The sequence below is a fragment of the Megalopta genalis genome, chromosome 14, assembly GCF_051020955.1.
Source record: "Megalopta genalis isolate 19385.01 chromosome 14, iyMegGena1_principal, whole genome shotgun sequence".
Classification (NCBI taxonomy): domain Eukaryota; kingdom Metazoa; phylum Arthropoda; class Insecta; order Hymenoptera; family Halictidae; genus Megalopta; species Megalopta genalis.
Genome location: NC_135026.1, coordinates 10,482,930 through 10,504,889, shown reverse-complemented (window position 1 = coordinate 10,504,889; position 21,960 = coordinate 10,482,930). Strand labels below are relative to the sequence as shown.

At 35.5% G+C, this 21,960-nt stretch overlaps 5 protein-coding genes across 5 annotated transcripts; 2 read left to right on the top strand and 3 right to left on the bottom strand.

The window, feature by feature from the left end:
• Window positions 1-371: 371 nt before the first annotated feature.
• LOC117225765 (uncharacterized) lies at window positions 372-3,398 on the bottom strand. The gene is made up of 4 exons (XM_076526287.1): window positions 3,226-3,398; window positions 3,072-3,138; window positions 2,653-2,990; window positions 372-2,568 (listed from the first exon to the last, which is right to left on the bottom strand). The coding sequence occupies exons 1-4, from the start codon at window positions 3,260-3,262 to the stop codon at window positions 2,306-2,308; spliced, it is 705 nt and encodes a 234-aa protein (XP_076382402.1). The 5' UTR covers window positions 3,263-3,398; the 3' UTR covers window positions 372-2,305.
• On the top strand, window positions 1,166-7,244 carry LOC117225767 (uncharacterized). The gene is made up of 3 exons (XM_033479515.2): window positions 1,166-1,813; window positions 6,459-6,670; window positions 6,776-7,244. The coding sequence occupies exons 1-3, from the start codon at window positions 1,621-1,623 to the stop codon at window positions 6,869-6,871; spliced, it is 501 nt and encodes a 166-aa protein (XP_033335406.2). The 5' UTR covers window positions 1,166-1,620; the 3' UTR covers window positions 6,872-7,244.
• Window positions 4,713-6,444, bottom strand: LOC117225766 (uncharacterized). The gene is made up of 2 exons (XM_033479514.2): window positions 5,906-6,444; window positions 4,713-5,739 (listed from the first exon to the last, which is right to left on the bottom strand). Exons 1-2 carry the CDS (start codon window positions 6,039-6,041, stop codon window positions 5,237-5,239), a joined length of 639 nt encoding a protein of 212 aa, XP_033335405.2. The 5' UTR covers window positions 6,042-6,444; the 3' UTR covers window positions 4,713-5,236.
• A 936-nt stretch (window positions 7,245-8,180) lies between the features above and the next one.
• On the top strand, window positions 8,181-11,832 carry LOC117225649 (transferrin 2). Its single transcript, XM_033479332.2, has 9 exons — window positions 8,181-8,403; window positions 8,487-8,899; window positions 8,988-9,105; window positions 9,171-9,350; window positions 9,422-9,885; window positions 9,956-10,120; window positions 10,184-10,272; window positions 10,340-10,680; window positions 10,761-11,832. Exons 1-9 carry the CDS (start codon window positions 8,337-8,339, stop codon window positions 11,399-11,401), a joined length of 2,478 nt encoding a protein of 825 aa, XP_033335223.2. The 5' UTR covers window positions 8,181-8,336; the 3' UTR covers window positions 11,402-11,832.
• Window positions 11,833-13,710: 1,878 nt separating this feature from the next.
• Window positions 13,711-21,947, bottom strand: LOC117225707 (uncharacterized). The gene is made up of 7 exons (XM_076526230.1): window positions 19,772-21,947; window positions 19,121-19,208; window positions 18,573-18,742; window positions 18,268-18,369; window positions 15,798-17,997; window positions 15,369-15,711; window positions 13,711-15,283 (listed from the first exon to the last, which is right to left on the bottom strand). The coding sequence occupies exons 6-7, from the start codon at window positions 15,541-15,543 to the stop codon at window positions 15,072-15,074; spliced, it is 387 nt and encodes a 128-aa protein (XP_076382345.1). The 5' UTR covers window positions 15,544-15,711; window positions 15,798-17,997; window positions 18,268-18,369; window positions 18,573-18,742; window positions 19,121-19,208; window positions 19,772-21,947; the 3' UTR covers window positions 13,711-15,071.
• Window positions 21,948-21,960: the final 13 nt, after the last annotated feature.

The following is a 21,960-nucleotide window of genomic DNA, read 5'->3' as shown; positions in this document are numbered from 1 at the left end:
AACTGTTAGAAACATAAGATTTGAAGAAGTTCATTCAGTAGATTGACATTATGATAAAATCCAAGTTTATTTTTATAATATCCTGATACTAAAACATCCTGTTATCTAATAATTTCGAGTTCACTGCTAGGCGATAATGTATCTAAATAATATAATGATTAGATAATAAAACGTGTGGAAACTAGAATTGTAAAAATAAACATTCGGATAAGTCTCTACAGAAATAGTTTCAATAACATAACCATGTATGAAGAAGATCTCTGAGTAATATGTGGTAATAAATTGGTTCAGTGTTATTTATGAAAACATGGATTACGATATAATAATGACGGTGTATTGCTAACGTATATTTCAAATAAGAAACTACTAAAAAAACATAGTTATCATGTTTAATTAATTCATTTACATGAAATTATAATGATTACATATGATTGGAAGTAGTTAACAAGTTATAATTTAAATAAAGAATTTCGTTATGTAAGTTAAATCATATACTAAATTAATTATTGCTTGTGAGTACATTATTAAAAGAGATTTACAGATTATGAAATAATTTTCTTCTCTACAATGCAATTACCCGAGACCTTGCAGTCCTATTTTGAATTCTTGAGATTTAAATCTAAGAGGTCAGTTTTATTGTTAAATCTGTGATATAAACAAATTAAAGTTTTATTATTAATAAATTAAAATTTTGATTTCTACAATACGAAACTATTTTAATATTACTTAGTAATAAAATAATGCGAGAATTAATATTTACCAAGATAAAAAAGATCTTCGTTATCATGGTATATATATTATCGTTCAACGCAACGTTTCGTTTCACATTGATTACATTTAAATACATTCCATTAGTGATGGAATGTAGAATTACTCGAATAGTACTGAACAAATAATGGAAAAATACAAGAACTTTGAAATCTTCAAGAATTTTTGCACTTTGCTCGAATGAAAGAATATGCCAGTGCAGTGTAAGTGAACTTCGCAAATAACCATATCAGAGGTTCCTCCGACAGTATCCCTCGAATGTTGCGGTCATCGACCTGGAATCAGCTGTTCGTTGTACGAGGTCAGTGCGTACGAGTCAGCAAATGCATCCTCAACTAAATGGGTGAGTTTTTTATCGATAATATTTTTCATATTTCTCTAATAAACAATTCCTTTACGTTCCTTAACGCGATTATTTATTATTAAATCAGCGTTGCGAATCATTCGTTGAATTCTGTTCGGACACGGAATTATTTAAATTAAAATATCATTTACGAAGTTTGTTAATCTTCACTGTACACCTTGCATAAAAATTTCATATGGTACACATGAGGTGTCATGCACACCAGAAAATTAAAACGGCTGTCACGGTTAAACTACATATTATTTCGGGTCCGAAAAATTAGTAAATATTCTTCAGACGTTCTAAAGTAGAGGTATTAAGCTTGGCGACAAAAAAACCTATCATTAGCATTAACGGCTATTTGCTATTAGCTCTGGTTGCGGATGGTACCAAGCAAAATGGAATAACCGTTTGTTACTATAACAAGCTGCCACCTATTTTCTTTAACGCGCGCAATACTGTAAAACCAATTATCCACAAGGAGTCGATTTTCCAATTCAAGGTGTACCATGATAGTCGACTGCAAAGACGAGTGCCATTTCGGAATTGGTGAAATGGACATCTTTGCAAGCATTACTCCCGGCGTGGTGAAAGAACATCGAGCACACGTGGAAAATGCTAGCTACATCATTCTTGACGATAATCTACCCCTGAACACGATTAAATATATTCTGGATCTAGCCACCCATTCAAAAATTCCAGGTCAGTAATAAGAATTTTTTTTCATTTGCTTATTTGAATATTATTCTCGTTGATCATTGCTCGTATCGACAAACAATTCGATGTTTATGATTTTAATATTAACAGATCTATAAATGTTTCAAATGTTTAAAAATTATCACTCTGCAGAATAATCAACGGGTTACAGAGATACCCGCAATGGCTTTACAGAAATAGAAATTCATTTATCTCTGTAACATTGTTACACTAAATATTTTTCTTTTCTAATTACATGTACATACAAAATTATAATATATAAGTATATATATATATATAAACAATCTTCTTCATCTAGCTATATAAATCTCTTAAAAATGGACGGATTTAAATAGTAAAATACGCGTGCGTAACCTCGATTGCACGCCGATGTCATGTAAAAAAGTAACTCTGAAAGCAGACGTGGAATTTTCGTTCGCTTAAGCTGTGCAGAACCCGCATACTTTATGATTAGGACCCTACGATTGGTAGATTCGGTTATATATATCCGCTTCTTTGCAACCCTTGGTGTGACTGTGGATTAGGCTGCATCTGCATCACCAAATTACGAGATTCTTTACGCAGCCTGTAACCAGCTTTTGCATCCAAGTATAAAAACAATGCGGCCAACAAATGAAACATGAACGAAACGACCGCTAACGCATACGACCAAGACAAGTGGTTAAAATTCGGGTACATTAACCAATCCCTGCGCCAGCATTGTCCTCCGAATATTGATACTGCTAAGAACAATAGAGTGCCTGTAAAGTAAGATTCAAGGATACATTAGCCTTCATATTTCTAACAAGCTAAACATAAGGTTTCATCCAAGATATGATATTTACCTGCTCCTCCACAGCACAAGAAGGCAGCAGAGGAGAGAAGCCATTCGTTATTCAGTACAAATTTCAATGGCCAACGCACTAACATTAACGCAATCATAACTTGTGCCGCGAACGAAAGTAACAGGGCAACAGTAACAAGCGTTTGCACTACCAATAGCCACCCTGGTAGTAGCCACTCACGAATTACATAATATTCCTCTGAGAAAATGTGGTGGCATCCGTCAAACTGTTTGTCAAATTGATAGTATGGATATCGAAATTCTTTGAAACAATATTCCCACAATCCCATATGCTTAAAATTACTAAATGTTTCTTGATAGGATTCGATCCAATAAGGACTGAAAGCAAGTTGGTTAAGTAGACGCTAATTATGCAAGATACCTGATACATAAATCATTTCTATTTAAAAAAGCAATTACCTTGTAAATGCCATTACCAACAATAGACCAGCGATATACGTGATTAGTCCACCAAATACTACCGCATCTGAAATAATATAATCAGCAGTTGATAGAGGTTAGGGATGTTTCTTTTTCAAGCAAAATGACTATGAAATTATTTAATATTGCTTACTTGATGCGCGGTGATATTCCTGTTTGTCGGCAGACATTGTCGATTCTTCGAGTTTGATGATAGAAAATATAAGAACTACTAAAACTGTTTGTTTATAATTGCGAAAACACTAAGATCCTTCTAAACTTGCGATACCTCTCGGCATTGCATTGTTACCAACTGTAAAAGTTAATTGACGTCGATAAAGCGGCTGCCTGTACGTTTCTATGTACAGTACCGGTACAATCTCATAATATAGCGGCTTTGGAATTGTTTTTCTTCGAATTCGAAATCGGATCGGAATACATGGTCGAGGACGGTAAAAAGTAAAACAGAAGTATGTCTGTACATATAATTATCAAGTAATTTATTGAAGTAAAAATATGATACACACACACACAAAATTTTGAATTGCTCCATTTTGATTACATGGAAGTAACAACGTTATTATAATTTTGTACCTAAGGACGGATCTCGTTGCAAATTTATTACATATAAATTTACCGATGGCAGTGAACGTTCACTTTATAAAATACTGCATTCAGATGTAATTCGTATGACTTCGTTCATAAGTAGATGACGCTATCATTTTCCCGCGCGTTATTAGAGAAATAAAAAGTATACATATATAACGATAAAACTATGATTTACTTTCATAGTTTTCTATTTGCGTTTTCTATGTACGTATGTATGCAATCTTTTCGATGGTATTTATTTATTTATTCATACTTATTGCAATCTTTTTTTCCAAGTATTGTAAAAATGATTGCGCTTCAATAACTGCTGGCAATAGTACAATGTATATGTATGTGCATATGTATATTTAATGCCACAAGCTAATTTTTTAACGACATTCCCTTTCGAATCTATTCTATTCTAAAGAAATGTCTATCTTCGTTTAGATTGAAAAAGACGCTTCAGTTCAGTTGTACAATCAAGTAAATAACACTAAAACGTGTTCCTATGTTGTCTAGTATTTTACCCAAGGATAACGATGATAGTACTTAAAAATTTAAAAACTCGCGACTTACATTACACACATACAGTATGCAGTAGTATGTAATACACATATTATTTCGCTTTATAACACCACCTTATAACCAGAGTATTATTTCTCTATGTTGAGATGTCCTTGAAACTTCTTAGATTCGTGTACTTATACAATGAAGTATGAAATATGTGGCCCATGGCTCGTGGTACATATGGAAGATAAAATGTTTATGTAAATTCCACTTGATCTTACTAACAGAGTTGATAACTGTCAATAGGTGTGGAAGAAAATGTTTACCAGGTGAACGATTAAAACAGGAGCTAAACTGGGTCAACGACTTACACCTGACGTCGATCTTCGTGCACGCAATCTTAGTCGTAACTCACGTTGAATTAAAATAGGTCACCGCTTGACCGTATTCTATCCCTTACTTAATTATTTTTCTCTAGAAATGCTATTGATTTCAAAATTACGGTGGAATCGTATCACGCTTCGGAAAGGATGTTAAAATAGAAAATTTAAAACAAATTCTTTTATTGTTTCAACTTCTTATACACTTTTCTGATATAAAAGGTTACAACAAATATACAATATTTATTTGGATTTAGACCATACTATGGTTTCAATTATATGTTTAATATCATTACTATTTACAGACTCTTAGTCTCTTTGCATAAGATTCCTTATTTCTATGGACGGACTTGTAGCGTTATTCTACAAAAACAAGTAGTAAATGCATAATTTACTTGTGTTACAAGTTACAAGGATATACAAAATATCTTTTTCAACTTCAGACTGCCCTAATATTGATATAATTACTGCATACATAAGGCAACATGAACATTTGCATGCAGTGGACATAATACTTATCAACATAACGAGTATGAATGTAAAAATATATAATAGTCTTTATAAAATTTGCACTAAGCTTACTAGAAATAATTTCACATAAACTGTGTCTGAAAACAACAGAGTTGTGTTTTTTCCATTGCTTTAAATAATTTAAGAGAGATTCATGTTTTTATTCCGCAAAGACTGCAATTAGATGGTTGTATGTGTCTTTTGTTCTTCATTCAGAATTCTCTCTTGTTTCTTCCTGTGTCTACGTCCCTCGATTAAGAATAGGATACCAGCAAGAACCAAGATAAAGCTGCCAATCACAGCAAATGCATAAGACCAACTGATCTCGTTATGTTCCCAGTTGGGCATCCAATCTCTCCCATCCCCGCGGGCACCAAATATAATAACAGATATGATACCACATATTCCGCCTAACAATAAATTCCCACCAATTGTCCATAATAGCAACTGATATTTGTGGTGATGACGTGAACAACATGCATACAATGTTGTTAGAAAACTTCCTATCAATAATAAAGTTAGACACAACGTGAAGAAAAACTGCGTTGCCACAAAAAAGGGTGGTAGAAGAATATCATGAATTATATAGTACTCTTCTTCGAACACCCACCAACAGCCGTAAAATTTTGTGTCGTACAAGTGATGGGGATGTTCAAATCCATGGAAACATACTTGCCATAAACCTAAGCAAAAAAAGAATAAATTATAATCAGGTAAATACATCTTTGACAGCTTATTCAAAATTTATTGCAACGATCGAAATAATTGACAACCAATCAACACCATAAACTGAAGAATGAAAAGCGTAGATCCATTTCTCGGTAACAAGAATGGTAAAAATTAAATTACCAATTTTAATAAACTTTGGATTTTCCAATTTGCCGTCAGTTTCAAGCCAATTGGGTGTGGTAAATGCAATCACTATTGCAACAAATGCTACTGCTGTGCATATCGCAGCAGCTTTTCCATTACGAGATTTGCCCATTATACCATTCGTTTGTTAATACAACAGTATCGTGAATTTTGTTGCTTTGTTTGTTTATTAACAGACGGCAAAGATTTTTTATTTCTGACGGCTGTATCGTGCGGTTATGCAGAGGTATGCTTAAGTGTGTATACATACATAGTAATATCCTACACATTTTCTCCATAAAACAGAGTGTCTACAGAGGAGCCGTTCTAATGAAAGATGTTTACTGTTTCACCCAGCGCACCGTGTGGTAGAAATCGCAACGAATTTTTTGAACAGTTTATTTAAAACATTTTGTGTTACATATTTGTCACAAATTTCGTTTACAATTACATACATTACTTTAAAATATACATTATTATTACATACATACTATAAAATATACATTATTATTATATACATTACTTTTACTTATAAAAACATTTTTTGCAGTTTGGTACGAGCCTACAGACGTGAAGAAAGCAACAAAAATATTTGAAACAGAATCACAGTGGCAAAATGTTCGCATCATATCTCCAAACAGAAATGAATTAAAGGCAATTGCAAAATGCCTGGGGATATCAGTGACCAAAGAAAAGTCGTCTATGGATTTAGAAGAAGTAAAGACAATAGCGGAACACGTAGCTGAAATTGTTCCAGTAATTGTAAGTACATTGGGATCGCAAGGAGTATTAGTAAATCATTAAATGCAAGAAACTTAATCTACAGTTTCTAACAGCTCGTCTAACGTGTAATTTCGTTTGTTGCAGGTTGTTCGTAAAGCTTTGGGAACTAGTAGCTTTTTGCTACCAGTGACGGCGCGAAGTTCGAGAGCCCGCAGCAGACGAGGTTTTGACAGAAGATAGGGACGGACTCGAGCCGCGTTCGAAGTATTGAACAAGTCACGAAGCGTGAACTTTCCGGATTTTTTTTTATTACGTAAAAGTGATATTTTTAAGAAAAACGCTGTTCACCTCTACTGTAGAACTCTACTGAAGAATATTTACTAATTTTTCGGACCCGAAATAATATGTAGTTTAACCGTGACAGCCGTTTTAATTTTCTGGTGTGCATGACACTTCGTGTGTACCATATGAAATTTTTATGCAAGGTGTATAGTAACGATTAACAAAGTTCGTAAATGATATTTTAATTTAAATAATTCCGTGTCCGAACAGAATTCAAGGAAAGATTCGCAAAGCTGATTTAATAATAAATAATCGCGTTAAGGAACGTAAAGGATTTGTTTATTAGAGAAATATGAAAAATATTATCGATAAGAAACTCACCCATTTAGTTGAGGATGCATTTGCCGACTCGTACGCACTGACCTCGTACAACGAACAGCTGATCCCAGGTCGATGACCGCAACATTCGAGGGATACTGACGGAAGAACCTCTAGTATGGTTGCTTACGAAGTTCATTTACGCTGCACTGTCACCAAACACTGATCGGATTGATAATCCGAATCACTTGTGGGTGATGCGAAAAATCATTGAGACTCGTTCGCGGATAATCGTTTATTCGACGCGCTCGTTCGGGAGTCGACGTTTCACTGCCGAAAAATTCAGGCCTCGACCGTGGACCCTTGTCCTTCGTCGTTTGGCCGTCCGAGAAAATAAACCAGATGCGCAGAGACGTAAACTACGGCCGACCCGCCGTCACATAAACGATAATATCGATAAAGTAACGAATTGATTGAGAATGATCAGATCTCTGCGGTGTCAGAAGTCATTTGTAGTGTGATAGTAAACATGATTATTTATACTTACAGATTCCCGATCGACGTCTTCGTCTCTAAAATCTCGATAGATAAAAATTTGACGTTTCCACTTAATTTTTGATCTCGAAGGTAATTTCAAAGTCGTGTAATGTACATAACTAAACACATTTTTACATCAGTTACACGATACAATAAAAAGAATTATACAATTATACACAAAAAAACATCGACGACCTTGAAAACTTCGAACAAAATTACGTTAGAAAAAAATTTTTCTTGTAACAGAATGGTTTTTCCAAACCATTGAAATGGCATAAACAATATTTTTTGTACCCCCGCAATTAGAGGAGATATTTAGGTGGCCTTCTTGTATTGGGCCGATGTGGGCGACTGTAGCGCCACTTACGGAGAAAAACCTGAAGCTTCGTTCGATGTCCATGCAACGTCATTTTGGTGCAGCGGCAACACGGTCAAACTATTAGCCAAACTCGATTGTTGGTAATTCGACAGACAGCTCGGTTTACTCCTATAACACGCCCGAGGTTGCGTCACATTATTGGGTGTTGTCTCTCGGTTTAATTAATGTTAGTATAATAAAGTGTTAAAAATGTTCACCGGATTTGGTGATCGAAGACTGTTAATAGTCTTTAGTTTATTTTGGCTGCACGTTCACAGTAAGCAATATAATGTTCTGCTTTAGTCTAATACTTTACCAGCAATCACTCTGTTATAATTTGTCCGTAACATTTATTCACAGGTCAGAATCTAAATAATACTGTTACATGGTGTACAATATCGGCAGCTGAACAAGACAAATGCAATGCATTTTCAAGAGCAATTGACCGCGAGATAGCATTCTTTGATCGTAACTACATATCACTGCAATGTAAACAAGCATCGAGCAAAGAGGAATGCGTGGCCATGCTAGACCATGAGAAAGCTCAGATAACCACTTTGGATCCCGGAGAGATTTTTATAGCAGGAAGATATCACAGTTTAATACCGATTATGCAAGAGATATACGAGAGTGGATTAAACTATCAATACGCAGTCGCAGTAATTAAGAAAGGATCTTTACAGGATGTACAGAATTTACACGACTTGAGAGGCAAAAAGGCCTGCTTCGCTGGTCTTGGGATGCTTGCTGGTTGGGTTACTCCCATTCATGTTGTAAATATAATCTATTTCCCCTGCGTCGGTTATATTTTTCCAATAATAATATTTATAACGATGACTATCTATCATTTTTATTCATTAGCTTATGAAACAAGGTGGACTAGAAATTATCGATTGCAATAATCATGTAAAATCTGCTATCACATATTTTGGCCCCAGTTGTGCAGTTAACTCATTAATAGATAAATATAATCCATTGGGTAAGTTCGCGCGTACCTTATCGAACATTGAAAGCAATTTATGGAAATATTGTCCAAAATTCCAGGTGATAATTCTGATCAATTGTGCAAGCTGTGCATTGGCAAGATACCCGGGGAAAGGTGTACAAGCGCAGATCCTTATGCAGGATACGAGGGAGCATTTAGATGCTTGGTAGAAGCAGGAGAAATTGCTTTCTTAGTGAACTCGACCGTGGATGAAATGATATCAACGTCTTTCGATTTCCGTACGTTTTCCACCCTGTGATTCAATCGTTACGAAAGTGTGAAATAATGATCTCTGACTCTCGTTTTGCAGTTAATGTGAAGAAGCATCAGTACGAGTTGCTTTGTACGGACGGCAGCCGAAAGAGCATCGACGAATTCAAGCATTGTAACTGGGGAACGGTGCCATCGCGCGCCATAGTTATATCATCCGCCACGAAAATCGAGACGCGTCGACTGTATCAGCGGTTTTTGGAAAGAGCAGTTCGGATATTGAACAAAGACATCGTCCAGAACTCGACCGATTTTTACGACAATCGTTTCGAGAACAGGCCGGGCTACAATAACAGATTCGACGAGAATAACTACAACAGAAGCAGCTACGGTAACCCTAACGAGTACAACACAGACAATTTCGAGAATCGCAACGGCTACGATAGAAGTTACAACGGTAATGGCTGGGACAAAACGGAATCAACGAATATACAACCGATAGAGACATTTAACTTGTTCGAATCGGCACCGAAATACGGATTGCATCACAACTTAATGTTCTCGGTAATCAATCATCGTATTCGTAATTCGAAAAAATATCGTGTTGATCTTCAATAAAATTTCGCAATTATAGGACTCTGCTCGAGACTTCGTTCAATTACCAGAAAAAGATCAAACTTACAGTGGCTATTTGGGTAGATCGCTGGACCCTATACTAGAAGTTCGTCGCTGTCCCGTGAATAAAATGACTCTGTGCGTTACGTCCGACCCGGAAATGGAGAAGTGTGTGAAAATGAAGGTAAATACGATTTTAGAAAAAAAGGTCTGCTTCTGTCGTCAATACCAATTCATATTGTTACAGATAGCATTAAAGGCGCAACTACTGAAGCCTGAATTAAACTGTCACAAGGGCCACAGTCAAATTCATTGCATGCAGGCAATTCAAAGCGGGTGCGTGCTCTCATGCAAAGATCCCTTTCTCCTACTCGCTATTTTGATTTAACACATTTCTGTTCAGGAACGCGGACGTATCAGTGTTGGACACCAGCGACGTGTACACCGCCGGGCTACGCTTTGATTTAATCCCGTTCATCTCCGAGGTCTACAACCTGCCCACGCCGGAGTACTATGTAGTTGCGGTGGCGAAGGAAGAGGACGACAACACGGATCTGACCTACTTGAAGAACAAATACACTTGTCACACCGGGATAAACACGGCCGCGGGCTGGGTTTATCCTCTCGCGTATCTTATCTCGAATACCTGGATCAGGGGCTACGGTTGCGACTCCGTGCGCGCCGCCGCCGAATATTTCAGTAAATCTTGCGTGCCGGGTGCCCTCAGCACCGAATACAATACAGGTGTGTAATGTATCTATCTATGTTTTCTAACGTCTCGTTCAAAGAATTGGGTCTCTGACCTCGTTGTGCCGACGTTGCAGGAGTGCCTTACGACAATATGTGCGATCTGTGTCACGGGGCGAGCTTCCGCTACTGCCGCAGGGACGCTTCCGAGGACTACTTCGGCTACACCGGTGCCTTCAGATGTCTGGTAGAAGGTGGCGGAGATGTGGCCTTCGTGAAACACACGACGGTCGCCGAGAACACCGACGGGAAACGGAAGGAGACATGGGCGCGCAACACCTTCCTCAAGGACTTCGAGCTGCTTTGTCCGGACGGCACTCGACGACCCACGACCGATTACATACACTGCAACCTCGGGAAAGTCTCGTCGAACGCGATAGTCACCCGCGGGGGATATTACGGATACAACGAGACACAGATAAACGCGTACATCAATCTGTTCATTTACGCGCAGCAGTTCTATGGCAGGAAAGAGCAGGACGAATTTAGCTTCAGCATGTTCTTCAGCGAGCCTCCTTACAGCGACCTGATCTTCCAAGACGCCACGCAACAATTGGTGGTCGTACCACCCGAGAAAAGAGAGTTCAGCGCCTATCTGGGCAGCGACTTTATGCGAGCCCGAAGAATCGTCGATTGCAACGCCGGCGCGTCCGCTATAGAGCAATCGATATTGGCCACGATGGCTATGATTTTACTCACTTATGTGTTCAGTAGATAAAATTTCGCTAGACTATCTTGTTAGAACGTGTACAATAGAACCGAATGAAGACGAAACGTTTAGAATGTTCGTGGTATGTTGCATAAAAAGACATTAGTATATCTCGCCACGTTATCTAAGTTATAGTTTTATAATCTCCTCGTGGTACGCGTTCACGAGTTGATCGTAGTTTCTCTGTTTTATATACAAACGCCTTATTATATGACTGAACGCGTTCAAGATCGTTTTATAGCATGAAGTGATATCTTCTTTTTTTTTTTTTGTTGTTGTCGTCCTAAGGATTCCAGAATCGAAACCGATCCGTCCATATTTCGAGATCTTAAACGTTACTGTAAGATTTTAACGTAGGTAATAATAGGTTTACATGTATCTCTTATGCCGTCCACTGACATTTTTGTACATTCTGATTTAAATAAATTTATATATTCGTACGTTTCACGGTTTCTTTTTTTTTTTAACTTACAGTTTCACGGGACTACAGGTAACTTCATCGGACGACGCGCATAGAATTAGATTTTCTTAGACTTCGTAAGTTCCTTGATCCTTTTGTACACTATGTTTGACTATCTTTCCATATGGACTACGCAATGACAGTTACATTCAGGAAATTTCTTAAACACTGATCACCTTTCCCATAAATCAGAATCATATAAATTTTCTCTTGAATTGAATAACTGACCGTGAACGATAATATCGATAATAAATATATTATATAATATATCGATAATAAATATATATATATAATATATCGATAATAAATATATATATATAATATATCGATAATAAATATATATATAATATATCGATAATAAATATATATATAATATCGATAATAAAAATATTGAGAATGATCAGATTTCTGCGGTGTCAGATGTCATTCGTAGTGTGATAGTAAATATGATTACTTATACTTATGTTAACTGCAATTACGTTAGTTGAACCATCGACGACTAACATGCCATTCTTTGCACGTATCATAAATTTAACAGTCAGTCAATCGTCGGTATACCTGATATATGCCGCACATTGGTTTCAAATGACAACAAATCGTCTGATATACTGCTAGATACATAAAATTTAATTCTGAATTGATTATGGACGTACAAACACGATGGAATTCTACATATCAGATACAGCAGAGATCAGTGGAACAGGAACGAGCAATAATTTTTTAACTCTAACGTCGGTAAGATCTAATTGTGTATTAATTACACAAGAAATAGCGAATAAAATGTAAATCTGGAGGAAAAGATTTTCAAAGTTGAACTCAGTCTGGTTTGTGAAGCGTCGAGCGGTATAGATAGATCTAACGAGTGAGAAAATCGGAAAAGTGATTCTTCTCTTGGTAAATAAATTGTTTGGTAAAAGTGTTTTTGGTAAATATCATCTTGTGAGTTAGTAATAACAATTAGAAATTTTCAACCTATGTATTTATTCGTATTTTTTATTAGAACAATGGCAAAACGTTCAAACACGAATGAGTCTCATGACACAAGTAGTAGCGAAGATGAGCTCCAGATAGACGTTCTAGACGTTCTAGTCTACAGTTAGTCTATCGTTTTGATAGCAGTGATAGTGATATCGTCCAAGCAACAAGGCGACGAGAGAAAGAGTTCGCATAGATAGCGATTACAACAACAAAACAAAATTATAAAACAAACAATAACAAAATTATAAAAGATAAAATATTGATTTTTTTGCAAATTTCTCGATTTCAGCCAAATTCATAGAAGTCCAATATCATTATAATATGTTAGTTAGTTCCAAAACCATACTAAATAATACGAGGCTCTGTAAATGCCCGCTTCTGCCGAAAAGTGGCGCCGAGTAGCTGGTAGCCAACGTTCAAAATGGTTCGAAGTGCTAAGGGTTAACAAACCAATAAAGCGACTTCGCGAAGTCGCAAACGTCGATAAACAAGACTTTCGATGAGGCCGGCGACTCTTCAGGAATCTGAAGAGATTGAGCGCCAGTGATTCTCCCACCTCTTACCCTAATCAGCGACGAGCGCACCCCTCCCTTGCCTGCACTATCGACGAACGGCGAGCGCTTCCCCCATCCCTTACCCTGCAACGCCAATCAGAGAGTTCCCCCCTCCCTTGCCCTGCAGTAACGACAAACAGCTGGCACGCTATCTTACTAAGCAGCAACCACGAACAGCTGGTGCCCCCCCCCCCCTGCCGCGTAACATCAATGAACGGCTACTCCACGCCTCTACGTTCTCATTGGTTCGAGATTTAGATACGGCTTATATCACCTACACTGGTGGAAAAAATTATAAGACAACAAATCAATCAAATTAAAATACATTTAGTCGAAACAAAATTGTTTATTTTTTAATAACATTTTCATAAATTTTGCGAAAAAATAATAACAAATACTATAATATAATATACATATATATAATACACATATAAAAATTTTTAAATTTAATTTTTAATATAATATATATATATAATACTATAATAACAAATACAATTTCGCTTGGACATAATTATAAGACACCGTTTATAATAATATTATATTATATATATGTATGTGCGCGATGTTTCCAAATGGAATTAAGTTTAATGAAGTCGCTGGTCGCCTTTACGTACACTTTAATAATATTACAGTTATGGTCTTAGCGATGCGTTATCTGCGTTCTTAGAGTTCTACGAGTTCTAACAGTTCTGATGGTTCTAACGATTCTGTCGATTTGTGTATGGTGGGTTTTGGTAGAGGAAATGAAGCGTTTTTGATTGGAGATGGGTTTGTCGGAAGGAACTTGAGGAGTGGGAAACTGTTCGAAAGTTCGGGTTGTAAATTTTCCGTTTTGGGAAATATGGAATTTATGAGTCGTGTTGTCCGTTCGTCGGGTCGAAGGGTATTTTCGTTTGGGTGCATTTTTTAGTGTCGCAGGTATATCGCTTAATTGCCGTTTATTATTATTATATCGCTTATTGCCGTTTTTTTTTTTAATTGACGTTTGACCTTCGGTGTTGCCGTCGCAACAATATATAATATAATATTATAATATAATATATACAATAATATTAACAAGATAATGTAATAAATGATCTATATAAAATTATGATGAAACGATGACTTTTTGTATGCGCAAATACGTTTTATAAGAAAGAATTGGACTTTTATTTTCTTTATGATCTTTTATACCTTTGTTACTTATATAATTTTCAATGAATACAGAAAATCTAGCGTCATTGGTTTGTTTTCTATTTCGTCCTTAATTTACTGCTTTTTGAATCATGTAAATATTGTTTCCTGTTTGGTTTTTACGAGCATTTTCCCAAACCCTAGTAAAACCGTGAAATTCGGCCGGTTATTCTCGCACAGGCACCTCTTTTTCGCATGGCACTAAAAGGGTTAATAACCCGAAACTTCTATAACTCGGTCTTAGTGCTTCCCTTGTGGTTCGAGTCACCGAGGTTCGACTTGTACGTGATGCGACATTTATTTATTCGATCACAGTTCTGTTATTTGTTTCGCGATTATCATTTATGCATGATCATCGACTGCGTAAATATACTAGATCGTTTAAAATACAGTACTCTCTCTCTCTTTTAATACATAACATTACACAAAATAATTTAGAACAAAATAGATAGATATAATGTAGAACAAAATAACAAATTAGTATTAGTCATGATGGAAAGCAATTTTTTCGGCATTATTCAGTTTGCGTAGATTTGTGAGATTGTAATTTATGTATCGGGTCCCGAGCCTTGATCTTCCCGCGAGGTCGCTCCGGAAGCGGATTCCGCGGTGATCTATCCGGAGTGTCACTGTTTCTAAGTTCCTGCGAGAGCGAAGTAACAAACTCCGAGAAGAACATGCCTGATGCACGTCCCTGTAACACTTGTTTCCCGGATATCGTCATAGCTGCGTAACAAATAATATCGGATTAGATTAGAAACGAACCTTTTGCAAATTGTGTATTTCTACGAAATGACGATGATGTGCCTACCAGAGATACTGTTGTCACTGCACGTATCGTATTTCGAGGTGGACCTGTTTTCACCCAGGGATCGTGCATTCGTGAAAGCATCGGGTCGCCTCTCTGGAAAATTAAGCACTAACTTCAACTTGACGGAACCCGTCAGCTCCATGGTCATAGTCGCATCATTCACGCTGGAATCCATAACTATCTGGAGCTATTTTGAGCTATCTGGAGCTATCCGGAGCTTCTTCTGAGAAGAAGAGAAAACCGCGTTGCAGCTCCAGAGGGATGCGGTTTCCGTCTATCGTTGGTCCGAAACCAGAGAGTGCCGATGCCGAGGATATCGACCACTTGCAGGTGCCTTTATCGACTTGCAACACAAATGAATGAAATGCACTTAGAAAGTACGCATGAAAGAATTCTAATAACTAAATGAAATTGAATTATGACAATTACCTGCAAAGAGTACAATGCATGAGCGATCACTGTATGACAAAACAATGATTTATCTTCGAGCGTCAGCAATTTCTGGGTTGTACACAGCGGGCACTGCAACTGCTTACTCTTGCACACGCAACAAACCCGACTTGTCTTGTTGAATGACAAATTTTCACTACATCGAAGATATTGCGTAGATTTGAAAGTTTCATTGTAACTTTTGATAAATATCTCAATTGATGGGCACGTTTCGGAGAGGTCACCTCGACTGAGCCGATTCAATGTTTACTGTTTCATATCAGTTACCGCCATACACTGAGATGTATCTATGCGTACTAATATATGTGTAGTTATATAGTAATAGTAATAGTAATATATAGTAATAGTAATATATATAATATAGTAATATAATATATAGTAATATATATAATATAGTAATATGTACCACTCTAGGTATGCTAATAGCAATTTGAAAAAGATGATTCTAGTAGATGGCGGAATTTGAATTCGATTAATATTATGAATAGACGAAAGTGTCGTCGAAATTATCAGTTACATTTTGTTTCTGTGTTCGTAGGCGAAGGGTGTAAAATAATGATCGAAAATCCGGAAACAATAATATATTTTACTGAGATTTCTTCTCCTCCTCGCTGATTAACACACTTTTATTTAAGAACGGAGTAACACGATTATTTATTTGCAATTAATTATGAATCTACGAAGATCGCTGTGTACAGTGTCTCTCTGCTTCAGGAAGACTGCTTCTTTGTTGTCAAAATTTACGTATTCACATATTATAATATATCTTCCATTCACTATCTTCACAGATATCGCCAGAGCTAGGAAAATACAAGAGGAGGTCTCTAAAACGAATTCTAGCATTGTAAATCTTACAAATTCATTAAAGTTGTACCGTGTGCGGCAAGCACACGAATTCCCGCAAGACAACTCATAATGCAATGACAACTTTTTTAAATTTTAACATGTGATGAATTCCTATCTATTATATCAAGAACATCACAAGAAATACAATATAAAAAAGTTATATAAAATATATTATTATTATATAAAATATAAAAGGTATTTGTGCGTCACTTGGTAGATCAATTGATTGGAGATCTTTTGAGATGTTAATCCAAAGGCTCCTTTGACTTCTGGAACCGCAGAAAGGCTCAACGGCCTTCTACATATTATTAGGCGAGATGAGATAGAAAGAAGTAAAGATTGCCTCGCATGCTCTAATCGAAAAATAAAACACGGAAGGAGAGAGTCGAGATACTATTGTGCTACTTATTCAGCTAAGCCGGCCTTGCACATAGGTGATTGTTTCGAACTATATCACACAAAGCACGAATATAAAACGTGTCTCATATGTAAAAACGACTAAATTTGTTTGTTTATGATTTTATGAAAAAGTTATTCGAATAAAGCTTTAGTTTTTATAACGCAAACGTGCGACGTGAACATTTTCTTTACTGCGCGCTCAAATACACCTGTCGTCCACAGCGACGCTCGCCCGTCAAAAGCGGCTTCGTCCGTGAAGGGCTAATGTTTATTTCATTTTCCCAAAAAATACAAATTTGTCGACTTAAATGCTATTTTCCGATGTTTAGTTGACAGTCCTGTATCGAGATCCTTTAAAACATTCAAGCGTTGCTACATATTTAATAACGTATATTTTTGTATATATTAATAGGAAAGCTACGTGTATGTGATTTAGAGTGTAAAACGATTAAAACGAACAATATCAACCTCTTAGACACGGCTGAATTTTGCGGACATCCGCGAAAGCCACTACAGTGGCGCGTCGTACAGAAAGATGACATCCGCGAAAGCCTCTATAGTGACGCATAGTGCCTAAGAGGTTAATTACCACAATTTATATATCACTAATTATTAATATCACTAATAACACTGAACACTAAAAATTGATTGAGCACTGAAAGACTTTATTTTATGGCGCGCTAGGGAGTTCTTTACTCTAAGAATGTATAGCAACGACTGACTCTAGAAGGAAACTCGGTTCTTCTCGTACACTCGAGAGCAGAAAATTTTCCTCATAGGAAAACGTGACTTCGGTTCTAGCCCTTGTCCGTCGTTGCCACGTCGACAACCCATTTGTTACGCCATTGGCACTGAGTTTCGAGGACGCTGAATGTCGTGTTCTTGCTCGATTTTTCCAGGGTTGATGGAAAATGCACAGAAAACTGCTACATTACTGTAACAGATTAAAATATATCTTTTTTTCGTAAAATTTAATTTACATTATATTCAGTATATTACAGTTTAAAATATCAGTAAGTTTAAGAACATAAAATTGTCATCTCTTTTGTTCAGGACTCTAGCCAAAATTTCATCATAAAGAATATATTATTAAAGACATTATGATATTATACAGTACATATCAAGAAGTTAATATATATAAGACAATATTCTCCCAATATTACTTATTCTGTACTTTGACACAGTCAGGTTAAGGATTACTTACATAATATTTTAAGAAAAAGTAAACGAGATATTTACAAACATGCCTATCGGCAAGTCATCTTCGATTGCAGATCCACATGTATGTGAAAAGAGGAAGAGGATTCTGAAAAATATAAAATTCATCATTAATGGAATATCTTTAAAAATCTAATAAATATTCAAGTTTTCATTTATCTCAGTCAAAAATGTACACGTTGGAGTTTTTGAAGTTTCACCATAAAATATTCAGCCCCGAAAGATATTCATCATTAGTATACGAAATATTTATTGTACTATATTTTTTAAGTGTCATCAAACATATATTACCTTAAGTAGAAGAGATTCAGATTCGTAATTTTCGTACAATAATAAGAGTAATTCATTGTACGTTGCATTTTTGTACTTTCATATCAAATATTCATATTCGTATCACTTATACCATGCTTTTGTGAAAACTTCCTTAGTCTTCCAAATCCCATTCGAAGCATTTCGTCCTACTAAAAAAAAAAATAAATTTGTTATTATATACAAATACTAAGGAAAAGAATATTTTCAGAGTACAATTGTCAGAACACATTGGGAAAATCATTGATATTTGTGTCAGTGTTGATATTGTCATCACAAAATTAAATCTTAGTAAAATTTAATTACTGAGATGGGATACAGAATTTTTAATTCCTAATTATCAAATTTGGATTATGACCAGTTAAATCAACTATTTTTACAATTGTGATATTCGGGAAATTGGAATGAAATATCTTAGAAGTATTTTTACGTATAGTTTTAAAATTAACTGTCTTCCCGATGATATAATTTTTGGAAACCTCAATGTTATATTCAACGAAATAGACAGGGAAAACAAGAATAAAATTTACCTTATTATTACATGGTTCTATATTTCAAATGTAGAGATCCGCTTCATAAAGTAATATGCTGCATCCCATAGGTTGTAGAGTTTCAGTACTGTAAATAAATATTACTATTATATATATGGAAAACGCAAATGAAGAATTTAATACTAAAATTTAGCACCTTTTGTGATGTGTAATGTAATTTGTAATGTAAAAACAAACCATGACACTTTTTTTTAAATATTATATTCTTTTTCTTAAGCTTTGACTGAACAAAAACCGATGTCGCCTAAGCAAAATAATTTGTTTTCACAATCAGTGTGCAAGGATCGACACGCGCGGTCTGTAATGTGAAGCTAAAGTCTGCAGCCGATCTCTGAGCAGGGGCCGGGCCTGAACGGAAAGTTTAACGCCGGACCCTGGGGACCGGCGTGACGTTTAACGTGTCAAGTATGAATATGAATCGTATCTTACTACGAAGAGCGTACACAGGTGTCTGTTGTAACGAAAGAGTTAACATTCTACATTCTGTATAGTGGAAATATAATGTTGTTGTTAATTTTTAAATTCAAAATCAATATAAAGCTCAGCACATAATTGTTATACAAACAATTGTAAAATCATCTATAGTTTATAGATAAGTTATTTCATGAAATATGTTCCTCGAACACTTACCACTTTCGTTTCCAATATGTTCCTTGTATATGTCTTCAGCCAGCAACCGCTACAAACATCTGCAAAGACAAAAAATTAAATAAGCATTTCATATGATAACATGATGCTGATCCGTTGATTCAATCCAAAAATCGACAAATTAATGTACGTGTTCCGTATAAAATATAACGGAAACATTGTTTGATAAGTAAAACCTGTATGAGTGATTATTTCAGAACTTCACAATCCTAAATTTCAAGAACATGTTCACTAAGTACCAGTGTATCAATTTCTCTTCAATAAAAAGCAATGTGAGCAAGCAAACAAATACTGTAAATATAAAAAAATTCTAGCGAAGATGCTGAAGAAAAATTGTATCATTAGACTAGATTTTAAAAAATCATTTTTAAAAGATATATTAAATATAAGATGATTATTAAAAGTCCAAATATTTGCACAAGTTGATTTTAGAACGAAAAATAGATGTTATTCAAGAAATAAATGTGATGTTGGAGCTGGATGAAACGTAAATTATTATAGGATATATATGGAAATTATTACGTCGAGTTCTCCTACCTATACAATTTTAAATGTTACATATTAAGGCAGTTCAATTCATTAGCAATATAATGCAGTAATTTTAATCAATTTTCATGTGTCTAACAATGTTCAGAAAATTCATCCCACATATGTTTACCACCCAGACAATAAGTAATACTTTCATAAACAATTCTAAAGGTTTTTTTGTTCAGATGGTAATTATGTACAGCAGCCTAGATTTCAAATAGCAAACCTAGACAACCATTTGCTAAAATTGGTACGTAAATACATTTTGGTTGTCATAGGTAAAAAAATACAGTCTAGGCTGGTAAATTTGCACACAAGTATTAAGTTTTCTATTTTTCTTTACAGATTCGTATAATAAAACGATTGGGTTTTGCATAATGATGCAGAAATATTAAGGTTCAGAGTACAGTCAATTTATATTGAATCCAGATGACGAAATATACCATTTATGGAATGTAACTCCTTCAATTGCTCCTAACAGTTTTGGAGTTTTGCACCCATCACTATATATACTATGTTCATAATTTAAATTATGAATTAATTTCATAAGTTATAACTTAAGCAAATCTTTTTGTAAGCTTTGCCATATGTTTATTTCAACGTTCCCACCCGAATATTAAAATAGAATTACGCATAATAACATTTTTACAATATCTACTCACCTCATACCAGTAGATTCATTGTCTAGTAGTTTCAAGTAAGTAAGCCTATCTTGTCATTGTTGTCTCTCCTTCGTTAAAAGACTCTTGATTAAGAAATGTTCATTTCAGCTTATACCGTGCATTATTTCGTACCATTGCGGGCAAGTGCGTGTACTCGAGCAGTTGTTTTCTTCGAGAGAAAACATGAACATTTTTTTCACAAAAATGCATGCACGTATCCGCAAATTGTCCTCAAAAATTTTCAGAAACGATTACGATGAGATCACGATATAGTTTTTCTTAATTCAGTCACATGTATAGCGTGTATTACCGTTAAAGGAATTTCGTTGGGGCTCCATTGAGCACGCATAGAGATATGCATATACGTCCTCCCATAAAGAGGACTGATTTAATCTCAACAAATATACAATCTATTTAAGAGCACTTGATGATGCTAAATTTTTCACGTTGGGAGTAATGTTTCTAACATTAGTTCAAGCAAGTTTCAACTAACTATTAACCTGGTATGTTCATGTTTCATGTAGTTTATACCCACGCAAAGTAGTATAGCTGAATTAAATCAGTTTTCAATCAGTGATTAAAGATATAAAACTCCGGTATGTAAATATCATCTTGTTGGGGGGAGGGGGGTTATATTCAACGTTCCCCAATAAATTGGAATAAATAATATAACATTCTCCTTTCACTATTTTCAATCTATAGTCTTTCATGAAAATACGTCACCTAAAGAATGATTACACTGTAACTATAAAAGGAAAATAGTGTGAACGCTATGCAAAAGGAATCTCAATGCCAATTAGTTGATGATACCAACAACCGAAGTTGTTTTGTATAATTAGCAGGTGTCACTTTTCCGTAAAAGTGGACATGCAAATTATTTATATTTCTGACACGTAACCCTCTTCAGCCTGAAAGAGAATTTCTTTCTTTGCGATAATTTGAGAAACTTGGTAAATATACGCCTAGAAAAAGTATATGAAA